General features: G+C 44.3%; 3 protein-coding genes and 2 long non-coding RNA genes across 7 annotated transcripts in view; 4 read left to right on the plus strand and 1 right to left on the minus strand.

The window, feature by feature from the left end:
- Positions 1 to 20,884, minus strand: part of LOC108121401 (cyclic nucleotide-gated channel beta-1) — a 58,957-nt gene extending 38,073 nt beyond the window's left edge. The window contains exon 1 of one of the 2 annotated variants that reach the window (XM_017235468.3): positions 19,273 to 20,884. The gene's annotated coding sequence lies outside the window, so the exon portion shown is untranslated. The remainder of the gene's footprint in view (positions 1 to 19,272) is intronic. The other variant, XM_017235467.3, reaches the window with a different exon arrangement.
- LOC108121402 (uncharacterized) lies at positions 2,301 to 3,208 on the plus strand. The gene is made up of 2 exons (XR_011442374.1): positions 2,301 to 2,510; positions 2,564 to 3,208. It is a non-coding gene; the product is annotated as an uncharacterized lncRNA (long non-coding RNA).
- LOC108121406 (uncharacterized) lies at positions 6,766 to 7,556 on the plus strand. 2 transcript variants are annotated; one of them, XM_017235474.3, is made up of 2 exons: positions 6,766 to 6,925; positions 6,982 to 7,556. In XM_017235474.3, the coding sequence occupies exons 1-2, from the start codon at positions 6,812 to 6,814 to the stop codon at positions 7,357 to 7,359; spliced, it is 492 nt and encodes a 163-aa protein (XP_017090963.2). In that variant the 5' UTR covers positions 6,766 to 6,811; the 3' UTR covers positions 7,360 to 7,556. The 2 variants fall into 2 exon arrangements, with proteins under 2 accessions (XP_017090963.2, XP_017090964.2); XM_017235475.3 differs by having other exon boundaries at positions 6,768 to 6,922.
- On the plus strand, positions 7,769 to 8,719 carry LOC108121403 (uncharacterized). Its single transcript, XR_011442384.1, has 2 exons — positions 7,769 to 8,065; positions 8,119 to 8,719. It is a non-coding gene; the product is annotated as an uncharacterized lncRNA (long non-coding RNA).
- Positions 20,885 to 21,548: 664 nt separating the features above from the next.
- Positions 21,549 to 24,540, plus strand: blw (ATP synthase subunit alpha blw, mitochondrial). Its single transcript, XM_017235495.3, has 4 exons — positions 21,549 to 21,730; positions 22,345 to 22,925; positions 22,984 to 23,785; positions 23,846 to 24,540. The coding sequence occupies exons 1-4, from the start codon at positions 21,665 to 21,667 to the stop codon at positions 24,053 to 24,055; spliced, it is 1,659 nt and encodes a 552-aa protein (XP_017090984.1). The 5' UTR covers positions 21,549 to 21,664; the 3' UTR covers positions 24,056 to 24,540.
- Positions 24,541 to 24,831: the final 291 nt, after the last annotated feature.

Genomic DNA, 24,831 nt, shown 5'->3' on the forward strand with positions numbered 1-24,831 from the left:
ATATCTGCACAAATAAGAAACCAATTTCGATGTCACATGGAAACGATGTTTTGTGCAGTTGCCGCTCCAAAGCTGACAGCATTTAATTGCCTTTTGTGCCATTCGAGCTGCATCAGCAAAAAGTAACGAGCTTTTGTTTTTAGCTAATTAATGCAACCCTCTTCCGAAATAATCCCCTAAACCAGCCACTCCGCCCCCAATTCATTTGTCCAGCTCACATTGCAAAGGCGAGCGACAGCTCCGTGCATAAAAAATGAATCGCCATCAATCTCGCGCTCACCCAAAACACTGCCAGGACACAAGCCCGCACAGAAATGACGAAAAAAGGCTACTAATTAGAGCCAAGAGTCGCGATTCTAAGCACACGACCACAAACGACAAAAAATGTGCGCAAAAAACCATCTCTATGAAAGCCATGCGAAGCTGATGCCAACAGTGATAATGCCCTTTCCCAGGGCATATTCCATCTGATTAAGCCAAGTGCGCATTTGTCACACGAATTTGACAGCATCCGGACTCCGGAGCGGGGAGCGGGATTCAGGGGATTGGCATGCGACGAGCTGACAAGTTGCCATGAACAGGGACAAGTTGATGGAACGCGATCTCGGACACCGGAAGCGGCGACCACAATTGATGCCCCTAATTACAGGCTTCCATTGGACAAGGGAGATGGAGGAAAATACAATTCGGGAGAAGCAAAATCCATTTTCTCTGTCGACGAGTAATCTAATTAAAGGTCTGAGCCACTCAGGTGAGAGTTGCAAAACAAATAATCAAAGGAACACAACGTATTTCCTTCCACAGAAGTGCTTTACTATAAACTTCCATCGAAACTTATTCCAAAATCCTGGACGACGCCCCATAACGCCAAAAATCCAGGATAGGCACATATTTGCCGATTCGTTTTTCAGTTCTAATTTCCCAATTCTAATCCGCTTCTCAAGCGGAGTACCTTAAAGGATTTCTAGATCGATTCTGCACCATTCTACATCAAAATCCTGCGGCAAGATATTTTTTAGATTTTTTGTCCATTTTTCGTGATAGGATCCCTTGGAAATGGGGTTTTCTCCTATACGGCCAACAGTGATGGCTATATCTTCCCCAATTCTTATCCGATTCTCAAGCGGAGTACCTTAAAGGATTTCTGGATCGATTCTCCACCATTCTGCATCAAAATCGTGAGACAAAATATTTTTTAGATTTTTTGTCCATTTTTCGTGATGGGACCCCTTGGAAATGGGGTTTTTCCCTATATGGGCCAAAGTGATGGCCATATCTTCCACAATTCTTATCCGATTCTTAAGCGGAGTACCTTAAACGATTTCTAGATCGATTCTCCACCATTCTGCATCAAAATCCTGAGACAAAATATTTTTTAGATTTTTTGTCCATTTTTCTTGATATCCCTTGGAAATGGGGTTTTCTCCTATATGGCCAACAGTGATGGCTATATCTTCCCCAATTCTTATCCGATTCTCAAGCGGAGTACCTTAAACGATTTCTAGATCGATTCTTTACCAGTCTGCATCAAAATCCTGAGACGAAATATTTTTTAGATTTTTTTTCCATTTTTCGTGATGGGACCCCTTGAAAATGGGGGTTTTTCCCTATATGGGCCACAGTGATGGCTATATCTTCCACAATTCTCATCCGATTCTTAAGCGGAGCACCTTAAACGATTTCTGGATCGATTCTTCACCATTTTGCATCAAAATCCTGAGACAAAATATTTTTTAGATTTTTTGTCCACTTTTCGTGATGGGACCCCTTGAAATGGGGTTTTTCTCTATATGGGCCACAGTGATGGCTATATCTTCCACAATTCTCATCCGATTCTCAAGCGGAGTACCTTAAACGATTTCTAGATCGATTCTGTACCATTCTGCATCAAAATCTTGAGACGAAATATTTTTTAGATTTTTTGTCCATTTTTCGTGATGGGACCCCTTGAAATGGGGTTTTTCTCTATATGGGCCACAGTGATGGCTATATCTTCCCCAATTCTCATCCGATTCTCAAGCGGAGTACCTTAAACGAGTTCTAGATCGATTCTGCACCATTCTGCATCAAAATCCAGAGACAAAATATTTTTTAGATTTTTTGTCCATTTTTCGGATTCTCAAGCAGAGTAAACGATTTCCGGATCGATTTCTCTTCTTTGTGCATTTAAATCCTTAGACAAATTATTTTTTAGATTTTTTTTATCAGTATATTTTCAATTTTGCTAATGGTTTCTAAACATTTTCTGGTAATATGTCTCCCAACATGACCCCTGAAATATCTTTACGATCTTTACGAGCTCCGATATACACAAATATAAAAAAGGTGGCATTGAGTCAGTAATCAGTACACATCTACCAATATAACACAGCAATCAGTATATACATATATTGATTCAGCAGTACACATCTTCCAATATAACACCTGTATGCAACATTATCATTATAATAGTTATAGAACACTACATAATCATGCGGAAATTTATGTTTCTTGTGGTTTTAGCTGTAATGGTAAGAACATTATAAGCCGTGTTAACACGCACTGACCCATTTATTGTTCTTAGTGGTATGTCGGACACACCAGAACTATTCCCGTCCCAACTGAGCCGCCTAGTGCCCCGGCCAGCAACAAAAACTCAACGGCTAATGCCACACTGGAAGCAGCTGCACCTAAAGCTACCACCTTTGATGCTCCAGCTATTAAATCAGTTGTGATACATATCCCCAGAAAGCGGCGAGAATGGGAACCTACCATTCCTATGAATTTCAGGGCGGTTCATACGCCCTGCGAATTTGACCTTCATCCGGAAGTAATCTACAAATATAACTGGTTCTGGGATGGCTGGGACTATAGGGAATATGATTGGAATAGAGGCGAAACACGGAATTGTGTGTGGTTTTATAGTATGCGATACTCCTCCGAGGGCTTCTACCGGCTCTACTCTCTCCTTAGACTGGAGGCGTTCTTCTTTGGCAGTTATTCGGAGCGTCTGTACCGATATGAGTACGACTTGCACTTTTTCGATTACTGGAATGTTAAAATTCCACCAAAGAAACGAGAAGTTGGAATATTAAACAAATCATTGAATGGTTCTTTACCTCTTCTGAAGCGTGTGCCCGAAATTCCCTCCATTCCAAAGCTAAAACGTTATCACGTTACCAGTTAAACGTTATCAGTTCACTATTAAATGACTTTATCTCTCAGCTAATATGGTTAGTGATTTTCTTAAATATCCCAACCTGACGGCAGGTTTATTATTCTTTAAGATCTTTGAGGGCTTCTTGGCAGGACGGGAATCTCCAACATGTTCAATGCAGGCGGAAATTTGATATTTTTGAAAAGCTTTTCCGTTGTTTGTCCTGTCGGAAGGATGGTGGGTGGGGAGCGCTGTGTTACTGCGGAGTAGTAGCTGCTGTTCGGTTCTCAATGGCTAGAGACAAGCTGTCGGCAACTGATAAATATATTTATTGATATACCTCCATATACAATTTTTATGCTTATATTGTCGAATAATATTTACAGAATTAAGTAAGTTCTTTCTTTTTAATTGCGGATCCGGTTCCATTGTGGAACCCCTTGCGAAATCCAGGATATCCATATATGGCCCAGTAGTATGTCCATAACTTTGGCCACCCCAAAGCGATTGTATTTCTTTACCCTATCTAGATGAAAATACTCTAACTCCAAATTGTTTCTAATTATTTATTTAGCACAAAAAATGTGCATTACAATAAATGTTAAATATTCAGTAATAATACGCTATCAGAGCAAGTCAAGTGGTAACATCCGTTATCGTAAAACCCATCAAAGACTGAATAGAGTTGAAAATTGCCTTTAATTCGAAAGGTAAACAGGGTTTCCAATAACTCTGCAATTTGCATCGAACTAAATTCCGATGTGCCTCGCCTGGGTCATCGATATGCCACAAATAGCGCCACCAGCCGCACGGCCGTCACTTGTTACCCTCCCCGCCCACCACGGTCCACTCTCCACTCGGCATGCGACCCGCAGACCCCGTCAGCCACTCATTCGTGCAATTATTTCAGCCTCGACTCGTTGCCACATTTTCCATGCAAATTAATGCAGCTGCATTTGCTCTGGATCGCCCCTTCATTTGCTTATTTCTTTTATTTTCGCTCGTGTGTTATTATTGCACTTTAATCTCATATCAATTTCAATCCCCCCACCACCCACTCTTCACTCCCCGTTTTATATGCATTTTATTGTTGCAATTATCGGTGTGGTCCCTTGTTGCCATAAAATGTATAATTGAGCAATTTCGTTTGGAATTTTTGCGATTTTCTAATGTTGGTATTCCATGTCGGTATTGGTATTGCCGCTGGCGGTAAAAATATTTAATTGTAACCACATTTTTGGGCTTTTGGTTAATTCTATTACGATTACCCGCCCCTTTTGCACACGTCTGTACTTTTTCCGGCCTTGGGCGGCGCAACTATTCGTGGAAGCTGCAAGACGACCGCCTTTGTGTCGAATCGGTAGTTATTCCGGTGCATCTTGGAGACCGGGCAACATGGTGCACGAGCTGCAATTTATAACTGCACATACGTGAGCAGTAAGCCAGCCAGGAGTAAGGATCTCCCCCATTTTCGCACCAGCCCTCCACTACTTTTCGCGGGGCCCCGTGGCATATAAACATTTTGTTAGCTCCGCTTTAGTTCGTCCCAGCACGGCTGCCCTCGTCTTTGTGCTAGGTGCCCGCATCCTGCTAGTCCTTACCCCTACCCCTACCCCTACCCCGACCCACTTTTATATATCCTTAACCCCCGGAAGCCCGGCACTGATGGCGCTACAGTTTTTGTGATTCGACAGAGCGCAAATAAACAAAAGGGTCGCGGTGTTTCGTGCGAAAAGCTGGGGAAAAAAAAGGAAAAACAAAATGAAAATGAAAAACAACTTGGAAGCAAGAAAGGACGAGAAAAATGTGTAACCTGCACATTCAGTTGCAATACCAGTGGTAGCTCTACACTTCCAAAAACCATAAATCTCTAGACAGTCTTTGTTGTTTATTTTTGGGTTTCTTAATCAAACGATTTCTCGCCGTGCAGATCGGTGCTGTGCAACAAATTTTGCTGGCACAGCATACAAAAATATATGCCAGCCCAGCAAGGATGCCAGCAAGGATTGGAGCGAGTGAGCAGATTGCGAAAGGATATTTCACTTTATTGGCAAAGTCGAAGATGGAATGCGCTTATACACGTATTCGCAGGATACAGGACGGCAAGTGACAGCGACAAGTTATTGCCCCACGCCGGCATGCAGGGCCAGTAGAAAGGGTCCTGGCTGCCTGGATGAGGGCATATCCCCGCTATAATATGGCCAAAGGATGTATGGCACCCATATTGGGTGCTGATTGTCCACGGGGATTGCCTTGGCGAAAGTGCCAGCCAGACACCATTCATCAGCTACCTGGGCTACCTGGGCACCCACATTGTACTCCTTGGAATCGTCAATCTTTCGGGTGTCCTTCGCTTGGCTTCTGTTTCTGTTTCGGCTACAGTTTCTGTTTCTGGGCTGGTTTCGGTTTCTCGTTTCTGGCTTTGAGTGAGTGACAGGCGGCTGGCTTTCGTTTCGGGTGCCTCCTTGTGCTTGGCTTTAATTAAGCGTCCCATTTGGCCAGAAATTGCATCTGCAGCAGGTACACACAATTCGCCGGGGAAATATTTGCATTTCATGCAGTCCTCAAGCTTCCCTCCACCCCACAAGCCCACCAGCCCACACTCCAGAGCAAAACGTCGCAAAGCGTTGCCTGGGAAACGTGAATTTAAGCTTGAGGTTGAGCTGTCGAGTTGTCATAAGCAGAAGCCGCTTCCCACGACCCAAGACCCTCGACAATTGCCGGGCTTAATTGGATGCAAAATTAACTGTTAAAGCATTTAGCGCTCCCAGAAAAGGGGGGTGGGGGTGTCGTGGCGGCTGTCTAGGTGCCAGCCTGGTCAGATTTCATTGGTTAGCCAAAAGCCACAGGATAGACAAGTAACGAGATATATGTGAACACGGCATTTCGGCCAGGACCTGTCATACTCAGACTCTCACGACGTTTAGTGGCTACAAAAATTTAATTGAAATTCGAATTCAATTTGCCTAAATTTTTTCCCCTAAAAAAACGATTTAATGTTTTCTCAAACGTCTTCTTAATCGTTTCCCTAAAAATTCAATTAAAGTGCGGATATCAATGTCGTAGACAGAGGACTGGCAATATTTCATCATAGTTGGCCTGGTTTGGGCCCTGCTTCTTGTTGCCCTGCCAAAACATGCGTGTCAAAACAATTGTCATTCATTCTGGTCCCGATTTCGGATCCTGATACCTCCCCGTCAGCCGCCTGCTCTTGCAATTATGTCCCAGAGACATGTGTTAACATCCAGTCCCCGGGCCCGAGCCCGGGTCCGTAGTTCAGACCCTTCCACATACACGTATCTGTGAATTACTATTCTCTGGCGTCATCCGCCCCCATCTCATTCAACATTTCCGCCAGATATTTTTGCCCATTTCCTGCAGCCTTTCAGCTTGAAATCAATACGTGGCGGCCTGTGCGGAGGCTAGTCCTGCCATCGAGTCCTTGATTACTGCTGTCATATTATTTTCACACTTGAAAAGCTGCCCGGCTCTGCAATCATCGCGATTTGATCTGGTCGGGGCTTAGGGTCATTATCGATACTGGCCATTAGGCGGCACTTGAGCTGCCAGCGTTTCTGTCATGTCCTAACATCCTGTCACCCTGCTGTCAGTAAGTGAGCAAAGCAAGCCTAGAGATGGCTCTCCCCAGTTGTCGTTTTTAATTCATCATATTCCATGTTACCCCAAGCTGTGCACACCACACACCACACACACACACCCACACTCGACGCATCCGGGATGCAGCTCAGCCAAAATTTGGTTCTCTTGGGGATTCTATGTGGCATGGTGGTGAGTGAATTGCCACAGCTTAGAATAGAAGATAAAAACTCAGCATTGCATTATAGATGCCGATGGATGTGGCGGGGAAATCGGTGCCAGTGGCGAAGCAGCAGCTCTCAGGTGGCTCCCAAGCGGAGCCGGCAACTGACACCGGTGTCGTCCAGCTGAGACACATCAAGCGGCAGGCCAACAGTGTCCCTGTTATGCCGATGGACCTGCAAACGAAGCATGCACCGTGCGACATGGACTCCAGGGGCGCCACAAGCTACGTCTTCGCCTTTCCCAACCACTGCATCTGGTCGTACAACAATCGATACCTCAGCGAGGGTCATTACCGCGTCTACAAGATCTACCAGTTGGAGGCGTTCTTCTTTGGCCAGTATCACGAACGCATGAAGCGGTACGAGACCGACCCACACACCTACGACTACAGCCTAACGTAGGTTGTAGGTCCATCAACCGACAGCCTAAAGCTTCAAGAAAAGCTAAGTATTCGAGATTTGAGTATTCAACTCCAAATTGATGTGGCACAGTCTTAAATTGATTCGAATTCTATGAGATAAAATTGTAAATAATAGTAAATTAAGTATCCTAGACTAAATTATTAAGTGTACAGTGTATTAAAAATTGGCTGAAAATGTGTCTTTTAACTTGTCTTTAGAAAGATCTTTACGATCTCCTTTCAAATGATATACATGGTAAACCATCTTGGGGTAACTGATGTTTTTATTGAATAACTTTCTTAACCAAAGAGCCGAAATTGTGATATTTCCAAAATAATTCCTCAGTTACGCTTGCGATAAAGGGCAATGATATGCGAATTTTTCGAACCTGAGATAGGTGGAATAAATATGGAATGGAGTACTTTTGTTTCGCTAACCAAATTTAAATAAAATGAATGATCGTAGATCTTTTTTGCTTTCTTTTCTGAAAAAAACTTCTACCACCATGGCGCTCCTTATATAGCTTCGATATACACAAATATTAAACAGGGTGGCATTGAGTCAGCCATCAGCTGGCTCTACACGTTATCTACACGTTATCAATCGTTATATACGTTAATATACGTTATACGTTTATAAGATAATACTCTTAAAACACTACATAATCATGCGGAAATTTATGTTTCTTGTGGTTTTAGCTGTAATGGTAAGAGCATTATAAGCCGTGGTAACATGCACTGACCCATTTATTGTTCTTAGGGGTATGTCGGACACACCAGAACTATTCCCGTCCCAACTGAGCCGCCTAGTGGCCCGGCCAGCAACAAAAACTCAACGGCTAATGCCACACTGGAAGCAACTGCACCTAAAGCTACCACCTTTGATGCTCCAGCTATTAAATCAGTTGTGATACATATCCCCAGAAAGCGGCGAGAATCTGAACCGACCATTCCCATGGATTTCCTCGCGATACATACGCCCTGCGAATTTGACCTTCATCCGGAAGTAATCTACAAATGGAACTGGGAATGGAGGATTTATGATTGGAACAGAGGCGAAACACGGAATTGTCAGTGGTTTTATAGTATGCGATACACCACCGAGGGCTTCTACCGGATCTACTCTCTCCTTAGAATGGAGGCGTTCTTCTTTGGCACTTATTCGGAGCGTCTGTACCGATATGAGTACGACTTGCACTTTTTCGATTACTGGAATGTTAAAATTCCACCAAAGAAACGAGAAGTTCAAGTATTGAAATGATCATTGAATGCTTCTTCTCCTTTTCTGCGGCCTGTGTCCAAATTTTCAAAATTAAAAAGTATTCACATGTCAGTTTACTATTAAATGTCATTATCTCTCAGCTACGATGGTTAGTGCTGCCGGCAGGTTTATTTTTCTTTAAGATCTTTGGGGGCGTCTTGGGGGCAGGACGGGAATCTCCAACATGTTCAATGCAGGCGGAAATTTGATATTTTTGAAAAGCTTTTCCGTTATTTGTCCTGTCGGAAGGATGGTGGGTGAGGAGCGCTGTGTTACTGCGGAGTAGTAGCTGCTGTTCGGTTCTCAACGGCTAGAGACAAGCTGTCGGCCACTGATAAATATAAATATATTTGTTGATGTACCCCCATATACAATTTCATACGTATATTGTTGAATAATAATATTTACAGCATGGCGTAAGCTCCCTTTTGTTTTAATTGCGGATCCGCTCATTAACTCTGATGGGACACAATCAATCAAGTCCTTCATTGGGCCAAAAGCAAACAAGGTGCAACGCCTTAAGTGAATTGGATGCTGGGTAGCCGATTTTTATCTGCCAAATTCCTTCCTTCTCGGATAGCATTTGTGTGTAATTTGTAATTTTACGAATCATCAATCAGCTGTCGTCAGCTGTCGAGCTGCGATTTTGTAAGGGGGAATGATTCCGATACGGTTCCACTTTGATTTATCGATGACTTGGCAAAACGAAAAGTTTTCTTTTTAATTACAAGTTGGTCACGAGGCTGTCTCCTATTAGATGCATCTTTTTTTTTGTATTACCTTTGTAATTAACAAAGGTTATTTCATCTAACTCTGAATCCTGAAACAGCAACCTTGAAGTATCCTGGCCTTTTTGGTTTATTGTGTAACAAGTATGGAAGAAAAAATTAAACAATTTCTTATTTAAGAGCTTCTAGACTCTAGAGGTGTTTTCTTTTTAAATTAATATTAAATTACAAAATCCTTGCATTCATATTTTGAGCGAAATCCGCTACTCAGCCATAATTCTATGCCGAAAAGCTTTTCGGCCAAACGGCCATTTGCGTTCTTCTGCTTTCGGCCAAGAAGCTTTATTTATTTATTTCCGGAAACGTGCCCTTGAGATTAAAGTAAAACCCCACCCTCCCTTCAAGGAAGTGCTCGGCCATCTGTATGTAAATATCTATATAGTATATACACAGATACAGCTACATCTGTATTTCTATCTGTATCTGAGTATCTAAGTATCTGCTTAGCTGAGTATCTGTGTGTTGTTCATTTGTTCATTACATTTTCCGCGCGTGTCTGGGTGTTTTTTTGGTCAGAGTTGTTCCAAAGTTTCAATACCCACTGCGCCGCCATTTGGCTGGGCGGGTATGCGGTGTCCACTGGCCACGCCCCCTAAGTGGGTCCTAGGCGATGGCGGTTCTCTTGGCTTTAGTCGCTTGTCTTTTGACCATTTGCGCGCCTCTAATGAAAACACAATAAAAATTTTTCGCTTTTCTGCCTTCCCAAGTGGCTGTGAAATTTTTGATGAGTTTGTCAGCTTGTGGGAATTGCGCCAGCCGCCCAGGATATACGTAGCCGCCTGTCGCTTCAGCTGTCGCCGGCCGAATACTTATTAAGTGAACTGTGCCCTCTTCGCTTCACAATTTTCTTCAATGTAATTAAGCTTCTGCTCCTCGGGAGCAGTCCGGGATCGAAGGCCAGAGTGCGTCCCCCTGATGTTGCGCGATAATTATTCGATGATTGCACAACACACTTTAGACAATGAACTCGATTCTAGTGGCACTTGGAACAGAGGGGCTTCAGCTTGGGCAGGACTACCATGGCTAGGCAATAATTCAATTAGTCTAAAGTAAATTCCTAGCCTATCTGTGGGAAAAAGTCAATAAACAACTTCATCTTGCGATCTCTTGTGTAAAGTTTTGTGACAAAGTTTCCAGCTTTCCATTTTATTGATGGCCAATTAGTTGGCTCAAATGGCAAAAGTCATCTAAAGTATTTATGGCCGGGCATGTATTTCTAGCAATTTGTGTTGTCGGATCCGTCCATCAAACGGATCGCTTGGCTGCAAACATACACCACGGAATGAACGTATATATTTCACCTTAAAATCCAGTTCGCCATCTAAACCTATCCCTCAATCGGTCCTGTTTTTATTTTTTTTTGTGTGAAACTGACACGTTGCTGCTCCGAGGCGCAAATCTCATTTCCCTTGTGGCGGCAGAAACCACTGGAAAAAAAAAACTTTGTGCGCGGCTTCAACCCCCAGCTTTTTTGGGGGTAACCCAATTTGGTGGCCAGTGCTCCGCTGCTTACGTCACAGCTTCGCACCTCGCACAACTGCCTTTCTGTGTCACACACACATACACACACGTTCGCTCGCTCACCCATAGCCTCTCTACATTATGGCCAAAAAGTGAAGGAAACAAAACAACAAAATGGCATGGGAATGAGAGGCATAAAAAATGGTAACAAAATTACATACATCAAAGGTGTTTTTTTTTTTTGCCCTTCTTTTTTTTTATGAATATCCGAGTGTGTGTGCGTAGGGGCGGAGCAGGGGGGATGTCCTTGCGGGAAGAGCATGTTGTTTAAGGGTTGGCTGGGGACCGTGATGCTGTTGTTGCTTTCGCTGACCAATGGTCCATGTAATTTTTTGGCAAGCATCTCCTCGCATATCAGCGTACTTGTGAACCTTTTGTGGAGCCCCCTTTTCCCTTTTCCCGGTCAGGCGATTGCTTTTCCATGTTACCTTGCCTCGTATCTCATCCACATTTATGATGAATGTGCGGGTCGCTTGGTTGCTCGGCTGCTCTTCTGCTCTTCTGTTTTTCTGCCCAAATAAACTTGGCAAATATGCGGCCTTAGTTTAAAGCCAAAGCACGCGCCGATTGACATCATTAAGCCCGACCACCCGGCACTAAATCATGGTCTCGGCCATCCAAAAAATACATATTCCACATACTATACTATGTATATGACAAAAAGTGAATGCACAACTTAATGAATGGCACACATGGGAAACGGACTTTGTCTACAAAAAGTAGACGGCGAAAATATAAAGGGCTGTGATTTATGCAAACAGTTTCCAGCGATAAAAACTAAATGGAAAAGGCCTCGCAAATTATCCTATTTTCAGATATATTTCCTCTATTGTTTAAGGAATTACGGCGAACAAAAGTCAAACAAGGTGAGAAGGACATAGAGTAATACAAATCCTGTGCTTTTCACCCAATTCGATCCTTAAGCAAACGGAACTCAATCAAGTTGTTAGGCGAGCATCCATGTTTATGCCTCTCCAGATTCTCTCAGATTGCTCGGAATGCTTCTATAAACAAGCCCTGCCACTAAGGTTGTAAACTTGATAAAACCGAGAACCGAAAACCCCCAAATATACGTTCGCCCGCCCCACATCCAGCCAGATGCTATCCGCAAATATGGAAGGACCTCTGTGAGTGTGTGTCCTTGCTTGCGTCTTGGTTATTGATAGTGCTTCAATCTGAGGAAATAATAAATAAATGAGCCTAACGTCACGGCTCATGTCGTTGGCCCACCTACGCTTCACCTCCCCCCTGTTGCTATACAATAGGTACAACACACACACATACCCATACCCATACCCATACACACTCATTCACTCAGGACATTTCCTCTTATGCTGGTGCTGATGTGGCTGCTCCTGTTTTCCATTTTCATTCTTTGACTCTCCCCGTCAGTTTCTCAATTTCCCTCGGAGCTGCCAACATTTTTCACATCTCTGCTGTATGTTTGTTTGTGCTTCGCATCCCATCCCCCCTCCCAGTATGGGCATATTTATATATGGCTGTGTGTTCGTTCATGTGTGTATGTGACGTATACGCAACGTGTGCCATATTTTTACATGGCCGGCGGGCAACAAGAACTGCGACTGGGACTGAGACTGGGGACTGGGACAACAGGCCGCCTGCAACTGACAGGCCGCACTGCCTATGACGACTGCCATGGGCCAGCATTTTCTTCAGTTATTTAGCGCTTCTCGCAGCGGTTTGTCTGCCTCTGCGCTTTCGCTCCACCGTCCCCCTGCTCTTATAAGGAGAAAATTGTTTTTATATTCCCGAGGCCCGCCTCCTCCTCCTCTGACATCTCAATTTGTAGACAATGTTGTGCAGTTTGCTTCGGAGCTTACAAGTTTCTTATTGCAATGCAAATTAACATTTTTTCACAGCGCACACAGGACCTACGTACAGACACGCACTCGTGAAAAATTTCATTAACATTACGTATACGACCCGCCGTTCACAGCGTCATTAAGTAATCTGTTTCATTCGAGGCTGCTGTCGACTGCCGCCTACCGGAGCCCTGGGTTCGGGCACCTGTCCATAAAATGCATTAATCAACTGTCTGGCAATTTACTCCACACACTCATATCAGGGACTCTGGTAAATTAAGCGTTGGTGAAAATTTCAACTTATTCGGATAGCACATATTTTATATTCCAGCGCTGATGCACAAAGAGAATGAGCTAACTAATAGCATTAAAGGACATTCGCACGCATAATGCAATCTAAAGAGCTGAAAATTGAGTCGGTGAAAGGACGAAAATATATATATACATATATATATATATATATGCATATCAAGACTGGATGTTTAAGCCTTCATCTGTAAAGACAATCTATCGCTGGCTGCCAATTCGTTTCGGTTTTTGGCAGTTTGAATGCCATTTTATCGCCACTCACAAAAAATATATATTTCTATCAGTTAAAAGAAAACACTTCTGACATTTTCATGTATTATTTTTATTATGGCCCCCGACACCCACACATCCGACACTCGGGCGTTTAAATATTTCAGACATATGTAATGCCCCCGTATCCAGATCGAGAGCCGGGCTGTCTCTGCCAGTTTGCTCTTCGGCTGTCATTGCTTTTAAAAACTTTATGACACTTGGCCGATTTTTTGCCATTTTCATGCAAATATTCCAATAAGGGTGGACCATTACAAGAACTTCATTTAAAAGTATATATACTACAAGATTATTAAACCATTTTAATACTGATTGAGATAAGAAATTGGAGATAATACCAAGTTAAGCCTTGTGTATCGATTAAAGATCATCCAAGAACACTCATATAGAAGCCAGTCCATCGCAAAGCAGACCCTTTAAGATCTGGCTAGGCTGTGCCAGCTTGCATTAACAAATATCCTTTAGAAAGCTCAGGCTCACCCTAATGCCTATTCAAATTTTGTATGCATAGCAAAAATCAGACGCAAATAGTGTGTATGCTCTGTTTCCAAACGCATATCGACTGAAGTGTCAGAGTCAAAGTTGGAGTAAGGTCAAGTTTTGGGTCTATTTCGATATCTCCTAGCTGTCTGCCAATCACAGCCATAGCTGAGAATATCTCTATGTGTGTGTGAGGGTACTCTGCTATCTAAAATGTCCTCTTTTCTTTGGTTCGAGCAGCTGCTGCTTTAATTTTATGCTCCCACTTCATCTGGCGGTGTCGAGATGTCGATGTCGATGTCGTAGAGACGTCGCAGTCGCCGTCGCATTGCACATAAAACATTTTTATTGCTCATTTAGATATTTATGCGCAGTTTTATTATAATGAAAATTGTGCGTATGCGTGCGGTTTTTATTGTGATTGCATTGAGGCCAAACGAAAGGCCAGGGAAAGTGTGCTCCGCTGGCTGGCTGTGTGCGTCACACACAGCTGGAAAATCGAGCGGAGAACGAGAGAGTTTTCGTTTTCTATCTACATCTGTGCTTTCCGACTTTTTCAAACTTTCAACTGCACGTGGTTTGATTTGTTTTCCCTCCGAGGATTCAGTGTGCTTGTGTGATTGTGGCGGCCAGCTCAATTTTACGCAGCTTGTGCTTTTTGCATTTTATGCGTTTTTGCTTTTTACGAGCCTCACGTCGACCCAAGCACACACACACAGCATACACACAGCACACACCACAAACAAATTCAAATGGCAAATGTCGCAAAACGAATCGCGATCTGAGCTAAAAGCCAAAGCTGATAAGTGCCCGCAAAAGTAGGCAACAATTTTTTTCATTGCTTCCTGAGCTCGCTTCTGTGTCCCATTTAATTGCAAATTTATGCGAATGTGTATGCTTGAAAGGGGGCCCAGGTAGGGGACGGGGAAAAATTAATGACTGAAACTGCGTAACGAGCTTTTCAATAAAGAGCCCCCCTCTGATTGAGATTGGATCGAGAATGCGATTGGTTGCTCCATTAATTAACGATGAGTTTTTCCCGGTGAAAGTCTGCATTTATATATTGTATCCTGGAATCCTTTTTCGACCACTCATTCACGATAGGCATTTAAAATTGTTCAATTAACGTTGCCATAGTTGACTTTTTGGGGTTTTAATTCGAAAACCATAATCGAAACCCTAAAACTAATTAACGAAATGCTCTGTGTATTCAATTTTTCGCAACCGACGCACTCAAATGAGTGCAATTAATACACAAATTATTAAACAAATAACGAAATGCAATCGTGGCGGCTGACACACACCTCCGACCACTTAAAATCGACAACAATAACAGGACAACAGCCACAACAATAATAATTACAAACCAATTAAATGCATATTTACATATTGTCTTTGTCATAATGCAGTCGAAGATACAGAAACATATACAACACATGCATTGCATTCGTCTGTCTGTCGCCGGGGAATCGACAACAACAACAGCAGCAACAGCAACAACATCGACAACTGATTGACGGCAAACTGTCAATGGCACGAACCCGACTCACAAGCAGGCTATTACCCACCCACACAAGGCCACAACCACACACACACACAGTGACTCACCCACTCACTCATAGGCAATTGCATTTGCTAGCTACGTGTGGTAGTATGGGTGGGAGAGAGGACAGGAGAGACAAGATTAAGCAAATATTGCGGTAAACTCAATTTTCAATTCAACGCAATTGAATGAGTCGCAATCACTTGAGCGGCAAAAGGCGTGAATAAAATACAATTTCCAACATGGCTGACACTAGGTTGCGGTCGATCAGGCATCCAGAATTCAATATTCGTTCGTCAATATTCGAATAACTGTGAAATAGAAAGCCTAAATTCCATTGTCGGACTAAAAGGGTTTTCATACCTATTTGCACCTAACAGAAACAGGGACTAGCAACGGTACTACGAAGTAGCTGCGGGCCAGCCATTATATGCCAATTGCATTTCCCCACATTTCTCCACGCACATTCACACTGCGAGAAAGTGGAGAGTACTACAACTAGAGATGAAACTATCGATAGAATCGATAAAGATAAATAATCAGTATATCCTGTGAAAGTTAAGCCACTTTTATAAATTATCTCTTTTGTGTTTTCTTAAATTTCTCGCAGTGCACTGTGCACAGTCGCATCTGGTCTATTAGACTGGTCAGTTGGCCAGTTGACATCCCTCACGAGTCTCTTGCCGTCTTCCGTCTCCTTTGGCTAATGCGGCCACTGGGCAGCCAACTGTTTCGTCCTCATCACCTCGCCCCCTGCTCGCAGGACATCGCCCCTTGTGCTCCCTAGTTGGCTCTCTCTCTCGTTCTCTATACAAGTTCTGTTGATTTTGCCCTTTGGCTGACACAGAATGTTGTTGACTTTGCATATTAAAACAAAATGAAAATGCAGGAGCGGGCAACAAAAACGACAACTGGTGAGCGTTGTTGAAAGATGCGGAATAAGGAGGCAGGTCCTGGGCACTTAGAAGGCTACTTTTTCATTTGTGACGCCCACGTTAAACTTTAATTAATTATATACAGTTTGTTTGGCAAATTAAAAATTGTTGACTTTAACAGAATCGCAGAATGATGACGAGGACGAGGGTAGAGAGGAGGAGTGGGAGAATTTTAATTAGACAAGCAAGGACTCGCACACAACAAAACAACCCACACACACACGTACAGACAACGAAACTGTTGCGTAAGCGGCTTAAAGTGCGAAAACCGGTAGAACAGTTGCTGGCCAAAATGTGAAATGCTGTCGAGTGTGACGTTCAATAAGAATTAGTGGCCAACAGGAGCATCGGAAAGGAAGGCAGCTGAGTATTGCCATTGATTGACACGCAAAGCGAACACGCTTTCAGACTGGCCGGGTCTGAAATTGGTTGACAGGGCAGGGCCAGGGCGGTGGAAACCTACTTTTCGGATGCCTCCGAACCGGGGTGAGAGCTGTGATGGAAGGAACTCTTCATCGTGGCCATCCACGCTAATTGGAGCACGTCGCAGGACACTCTTACACTGAGAGGGAAACTCACAGTCCTTAAGAAGTGCTTATGATGGGCTTTTCCTATATCTGTGTGAAGTATGATAATCTTTAAATGCTAGTATTATTGTTTTAAACATTTTTAAATGAGTTTATTCCTGGAAATCCTTTTTTTTTACAGTGTAGCTCTCATACCAACGCATCTGCGGAAAGGTGAAAACGAAGAAATGCACTTAATTGGAATACGAGGCAGAGGGCAGTGACAGTGCCATAGCTCTATGATTAATTAGTGGCCACAACAGGAGCGAGTGGGTCCTGAGGAGCCCCCCCTAGATGATTGATATGTTTTAGGAACTTTCCACGCTTTTCACGAATCAACATGAATCGACATGAATCTATTCAAAAGCAATTTAGTATCCAGTGTCAGGTTGCTCCTTCTACCAGAGTGTGTAACTGGAGGAGCAGCTGGCATCGGAATTCTGTCAGAGTTGCCAGGCAACCTCCTGGGAGAGTCCTTTCCTCCTTCCCCGCAGATGCCAGCTTTTGTCGAGACGTTTGTCGCGTTTCGTCTTACGCATAATTAGCCGGCGTAAGTAAACTCCTTAAGCTGCAGTTAAAAGCCATAAAACTTGCGCGCATCGTTTGCTGTCATGTTAAATTCATAATTTCAATTTCAAATTGTTATTACAGCCGTCGCTCTGTTACCATGCCCCCACAGTCCCCACACCCTCGCCATTATCCTTAGCATCCCCCTTTGGCCGGCGCTCACGTTCCAGCCTGATTATTATTGACAGTTGCCGACGTTTTCTTCATCGCTGATGTTGCCGTGCTTTTTGCTGTTGTTTTATTTAGTTGTTTCACGCCAACCCCCCCTACCCCATACCCCCTCATATCTACCCTATCCCTATCCTGCTCATTTTAGTCTCATAAATATGCAAATTAATCATTTGCGGAAATTTACATACTTAATAAGTCGCTTTAATTAAATGTTCACGCACGCATGCCTTGCAATCTTGCCCCTGAGAATCGGATGAAATCGGTGGAATCTGAATCTGAAATTTGGAATCTGAATCCCTTTTTTCGCCATTAATGCCAGCTTGTTAATTGTGAATGCAGCCAAAAAATCTGTATCTGGCTCTATAGCTTTGCATTTCCATGGTACAAAAAAAAAGGACTCGTTTCTGCGGGCTTTGCAGAAAGCCTGCCCCACAGCCTGCCAGGAGCTGGCAACTGTTTCGCATATTTCGGGACACAGTCACGTTCCATTCAAAGCGCCAACAAAAACAGTTTATCTGCCAAAAAAAAAAGTTGAAAAAAGAAGTACCAGCTAGAGAGAACTGAAATCTTTTTTTATGTGTTGAACGAAAAAAATTTCCAAAAATGAGCACCAGGACCCGGCCAGGACGAGGCTCACTACCAGTACCGGGAGCCTTAAAAAGAGGCATGCAAACTCTGAGGCGCAGCGAACATAAATTAACATTTTTATGCCCCGCTGCAATGGGCCAAAAAAAAAGAAGTTGGCTCGCAAAGGAGGGTTGGGGTGGCCGGCAGCCAAGGGGGTGGCAGAGTCCTTTCTAATGCCCGCATTATTTACGAGGATGCTGAGGGCCCATTCACATCTCTCCATTTCATTTCACTCAGTCCTCAGCTCAGTCCTGGCCTGTCCTGGTCCTGGTCCTGTCCTGGTCTGGTCTCTTCGTTTCGTTTCCATTTCGCTTCGTTTCCATTTCGCCTCACCGCATTCTTTGCCATTTGCCTTTGACGCCACAAATAATTTTAATTGGTTTTCCTTTTCGGGGGACCCTTGTCCCAGATGGTAATGACTTTATTTCTATAACACTTTATACATATTTGGTGGGTTTCTAAAATCATAAGACCATAACTTCTAATCGATAAAGTTTCCCAGCACCAAAAAAATAAAAAAGATTCATAAAAATCATATATATTTATATAAAAGGACTAACATTGTTGTATTCAAGACTGTTTCAAGATGCTAGTTATAGAATGAATAAATTAGGGTTTTGGTTGATTCTCCTTTAAGATAATCGACAATAATTCATTTTATTAGAGACTGGCAGCTCTATATGTTTTCGTTTGGGTTTGCGTTGAAACCTCAATTGCATTTTGATTTGCCAAAATTTGCATAAAAGTGTGTGTGTTTGTGTGTTTGTGTTTGCGGGTTTGTTCTTGGAACTTTTGGTTTTGATGAATGGGAAAGCAGTTGATGTCAGTTGCAAGATTAGAAAGGTAGCAAGCTCACTCTACAAATTCTGGAAAATTATAATAAAAACCAAATAAATTATATAATATTATAAAAAACATAAAAAAAAACATTATAAAACCTGTTAATTTCTTATTTCAATCGATTTGGTATTTAAAAAAATACCAAACGGAAACCAAACCAAAAAATTCAACTTTTTTGTAGCATACATTTTAGGGCTCGTTTCCTTTACATACCTTCTTGCTAGGCAGTTCCGGTGCAAGTTTTCACTTTCGTTTATGCGCTCCTCTATGTATCTCTCTAAATATCCTTTGTGGCTCTCACTCGCTCTTTTTTTTTTTTGTTTTGCACTCCTTTTTTCACTCACTCAAACAGCTTAGCAAAACCATTGTTTTAGTTGAAGCTGCTGTTCTGTTGTTTTTGTTATTTTTGTTGTTATTGTTGTTGTTGTTGGGGTTGTCATTCCGAAGTCAGAGACACACACATACACACCCGGGCACACACATAGCGGTAGCGGTCCTTGTGGTCGTGGGAGAGGGACGGCGAATTCATTAGGCATGCGGGAATTTTAATTTCACTTGCTCACACGCGCGCACATATGTGGCGACATATTTCTCAAACATTTTCGCAGTGGCAGCGGCTTCGGACGTCAGTTGTTATTCTTGTTGTTGTTGTTGTAGTTGCTTTCACCGTTTTGTGGCGTTTCCCGTGGATGCTGTTGCTTTTGGCTTTGCCTTGGCTTCTGCTATGGGTTTTGTTTTTGCGGCGCTTTTCAATTTGCATGTCGCGCTGACCTTGCCGCCAAGTGGAAATAACTGTGCTAGCACTCACGCACACCGAGACACACTCACACACACCAATGCCAGCCACCGCACACCTACACCCGCGACGGAACACGCTGACAGCTGTCAAAAATTGCAAAAGCAGAATGGAGCGAAGCGGATTTCACAGCATGATGGGCAACATATAAATGCCAGCGAGTCGCTACGGCTGGGGCCGGTAAGGGTGCTGCTGGGATGCGATGCTACCAGAAGTCGTATCAGCCAGGCCGCCTGGATATCTGGATATCCATGGGTTGAAAGCCAGGAGAGGAGGCTATGGAGTACGCGTTTAATGTTCAAGTCAAGTGCGAAGCTTATGCGCCCCGACACGTGCGCGCAAGCGAGACGGACGTATGGGGCAGGGGGTTTGGTGCTCACTTACTCCCTTTTTTTATTCGCCCACTCCCACTCGTTCTCCCTCTCTTATTTATCTTTTTCCCGTCGCTTTCCACGGCTGCCTTTGTTCTATCCTGTGAGTGTGATGACAAATTTCTCGTTGTCTGTGTGCAGCGGCAACAAAAACAACTAAGCGAAGGATTCAGAAAGGAGCGCTTCCAGTTTAAGAGTTTTCCTTTTCTTTTTTTTTTTTTGGAGATTGGATGCTGCGCCTAAGTCTCTGTTGTTGTGTAAATTTGCATAATAAACGTTGATTTCCAACCGGAATGTGCCTATAACACGTGGCCAAATATCGTAGAAGATTTTCCTTGCCCCTCGTTTGGATGGCCGAGATGAAAATTCAATGCCTGCACGTCAAAGTGGCAGGCAACACTCGCACATTTCACATTCAACGGCCAGCCTGCGTTTTCACTTGCAATTTTCCTCTACATTGGGCACCTTGCGCCCCACACTCCGGCGCGAGTTATCCCGATTTTCCCGTTGTATCGCCGCGTTGTGTTCACAGGACCGACTCAGGACTCAGATGTTTCATCGATGGTTCCTTTGAAACAGCGGTGCCCAGCCTTGGCCCGCGCGGGCGTTCGGCTTTTCACCACGCTTTCACCATGGGCTTTTCCGGACACGAAGTTGCCCGAAGAGTAAAATTCCCACTTTCTAACGGGAGTAAAAATCCCTCTCGGGATTTTTCATTATATTGAAAAATATATACAAATATTTTATTCATTATATTTGTTATTATATAGTGTGAAATTCTTGCCAGATTCTCGTCAGTAACCGGTTCGTACTGCCATTACCGGTTCGTCCTTATGGAACCGATTAGGAGCAGCATCCTGTCAGAGAGCGGAGAGCAAAAGCTCTTAAAAACATACCGTTATTACTTTCGCGCACAGCATCCGCTTCCTGTGCTTCTTCTTCTCATCGACGTGTAGACTTTCACGAGAGATGTGCTCTCTTTCAAGCTTTAACGCGCATTCCAGCCACATACCCCCACACTACAATTAAAAGAAAGTCTCCAATATTAGGAATAGACCGCTTTCTAATAACTCCTTTAGTCGGAGAAAAACAATCATTGTTAGAGCTAACTATTGTCATATAACACACTAATATTTCCAAACATACCTATAAAAAATTTAGAATTAATCAGGTTTTTACAAAAATCCCAAAAATGGTTAATAATAATATGTAAATTACTACCGGTCTTCCTACAGTTTGAGTCCACCCTACAGTAAACTCACCACACCCTTTCGATATCTATCGCATGCGGCCAGTGTGACCACCTGCCGTGGTATTTCCAGCCACTGCCACATTGAACGTGGAGCACCGCACCATCTTTGTGAAAATTACTACGAGCGGACTAGGAATTGTCGAATTGTCCAATTACCTTTGCGGCGAAAAGTAAAAAAGCAACAAGATGTCGATTATTTCTGCCCGTCTGGCGTCGTCGGTCGCCCGCAACCTGCCCAAGGCAGCCACACAGGTATTAGCAACGAATTTTGTGCAGAAAAAGCGTTGAAAAGATGTGTCGGAAAATGTCACATAACCGTATTGATTATGCAGACGTTTAGCTCAGCGTGACTCTAAAAAATATGCTGAAACGGTGCGGAATTGTTAAGTTAACCATCTAGGCCATTTTCTGCTAATTTTTTCGAGTTTTGGACAAGAATCGGCGTTACGCAATGCAGCTAGTTTGGATGCGGCCGCCTGAGAATAGTTGGTTGCCAGGTTACATAATCAGGGCTTCGCGCAGAGAATCGCGGAAAACCATTTGTTTTAGTTAAATTGGAAGTTAAAACAAGTGATAATGGGTAAATGTGCAATGTTTTTGTTGCCAGATTACATAATTTTAGTTTGGCCGAGATGCGGTGGAAAAAAGTTTGAGGTTATGTGCTTGTGACCAGTAAGTGGTGGAGGTGAGATGACAGGAACGTAGGGTGTTAAGAACCTATTGATACCCATTGCTGAAGTTTTGAGGAGTAGGAAGGTCTTGACGAGATCAGGAGACGATAGGACAGTGTCGGTTCTGGTTGGGTGCCAGAGTACCTTACACCTTACATAATCACCATCTAATATCAATATTTTTTTTTATTACAGGCCGCCTGCAAGGCTGCTTACCCCGCCGCCAGCCTCGCTGCCCGCAAGTTCCATGTGGCCGGTACACAGCGCAGCGCTGAGATCTCCAACATCCTGGAGGAGCGCATCCTGGGTGTCGCCCCCAAGGCCGATCTGGAGGAGACTGGTCGTGTGCTGAGCATTGGTGACGGTATCGCTCGTGTGTACGGTCTCAACAACATCCAGGCCGATGAGATGGTGGAATTCTCCTCCGGCCTGAAGGGCATGGCCCTCAACTTGGAGCCCGACAACGTCGGTGTGGTGGTCTTCGGTAACGATAAGCTCATCAAGCAGGGCGATATCGTCAAGCGTACCGGCGCCATTGTCGATGTTCCAGTCGGTGATGAGCTGCTCGGCCGCGTCGTCGACGCTCTGGGTAACGCCATCGACGGTAAGGGTGCCATCAACACCAAGGACCGTTTCCGTGTCGGAATCAAGGCCCCCGGCATCATCCCCCGTGTCTCTGTGCGCGAGCCCATGCAGACTGGTATCAAGGCCGTCGATTCCCTGGTGCCCATCGGTCGTGGTCAGCGTGAGTTGATCATTGGTGATCGTCAGACTGGGTAAGATCTCTCAAAATCCAATTTGTGATACTTAGTCACCTTTGGAATACCCTTGCAGTAAGACCGCTCTGGCTATCGATACCATCATCAACCAGAAGCGTTTCAACGAGGGCCAGGATGAGTCGAAGAAGCTGTACTGCATCTACGTCGCTATCGGCCAGAAGCGTTCCACCGTCGCCCAGATCGTGAAGCGTCTGACTGACTCTGGTGCCATGGACTACTCCGTCATTGTGTCTGCTACCGCCTCCGATGCCGCCCCTCTGCAGTATCTGGCTCCCTACTCTGGATGCGCCATGGGCGAGTACTTCCGTGACAAGGGCAAGCACGCCCTGATCATCTACGACGATTTGTCCAAGCAGGCTGTGGCCTACCGTCAGATGTCCCTGCTGCTGCGTCGTCCCCCAGGTCGTGAGGCCTACCCCGGTGATGTGTTCTACCTTCACTCCCGTCTGCTGGAGCGTGCCGCCAAGATGTCCCCCGCCATGGGCGGTGGCTCTCTGACTGCTCTGCCCGTGATCGAGACCCAGGCCGGCGATGTGTCTGCCTACATTCCAACCAACGTGATCTCGATCACTGACGGCCAGATCTTCTTGGAGACTGAGTTGTTCTACAAGGGTATCCGCCCTGCCATTAACGTCGGTCTGTCCGTGTCCCGTGTGGGTTCCGCTGCCCAGACCAAGGCCATGAAGCAGGTGGCCGGTTCCATGAAGCTGGAGCTCGCCCAGTACCGTGAGGTCGCTGCCTTCGCCCAGTTCGGTTCCGATCTGGATGCTGCCACCCAGCAGCTGCTGAACCGTGGTGTGCGTCTGACTGAGCTGCTCAAGCAGGGCCAGTACGTGCCCATGTCCATTGAGGATCAGGTGCGTCATAATCTCTACAGTTGAAAACCTAATCCGATAATCCAATACCGTTTCAACCAGGTTGCTGTCATCTACTGCGGTGTGCGCGGACATCTGGACAAGATGGATCCCGCCAAGATCACCAAGTTCGAGAAGGAGTTCTTGCAGCACATCAAGACCTCCGAGCAGGCTCTGCTCGACACCATTGCCAAGGACGGTCAGATCTCCGAGGCTTCCGATGCCAAGCTGAAGGATGTTGTCGGCAAATTCCTGTCCACCTTCCAGGGTTAAGCATTGCAACCATTGCCCTAAAGAAGAATACGTGCAATCAACATCTTGGGTGTGCAGATAGACCCTGCCATCCCAGCGCGTCATAAATCAAGAGAAATTAACGTAAAGCTTAAGATAAAACAAAAATTATACAAAAAACAAGAGAAAATTCTTTTGCACATTCATATTCTTCTGCGCCCCCAGCCGGGATGGCTTTCATTCCGATGTCCTGTCACCATAACGCCGCCAAATCTTGGGAGAGAGAGAGCCGGTGCGGGCACCGTAACGAAGGCTCCATCCCCGGCTGGAATCAATTTCGAATTTCAGCGAAAAATCCGTTGCAGATCCTACATAACTCTTTAGCCGATAGATCCAATCCAATCCTCCGTTGTTCTCCTCACCTTAATGCTGTAATCAATATTAAAAATATTGTAATCGAGAATAGTCGAAATACTGTCTGTGGATGATTGTGAAACGATGATGAATTAAAACGAAACTAAATTATACTCTTATGAAATCTGTAATCTCTGTCTGGGAAGTGCAAGGATGTCCTTGTCTTGGGTGTTGTTTCGGTTCCTAATTAAGATCCCTCTGAGGAGAAAGGTATCTTGGCTTCCAGCTGATCCGGCAGCTGTCTGGCTCTTCCCAAAAACAATGGCTCTTGTTCCGCAACCTCTGACCCCTGTGCGAATTGGCCATCCCTCGCCGAGCTACCTGAGGAGCGGCATGCTGGGATAAAGAACCCCGGGAGTGGTTCAGAGTGGTTCACAGTATGCATATTTCGCTAACAGACAGCC

Source organism: Drosophila bipectinata, chromosome 2R, assembly GCF_030179905.1.
Source record: "Drosophila bipectinata strain 14024-0381.07 chromosome 2R, DbipHiC1v2, whole genome shotgun sequence".
NCBI classification, from domain to species: Eukaryota; Metazoa; Arthropoda; class Insecta; order Diptera; family Drosophilidae; genus Drosophila; species Drosophila bipectinata.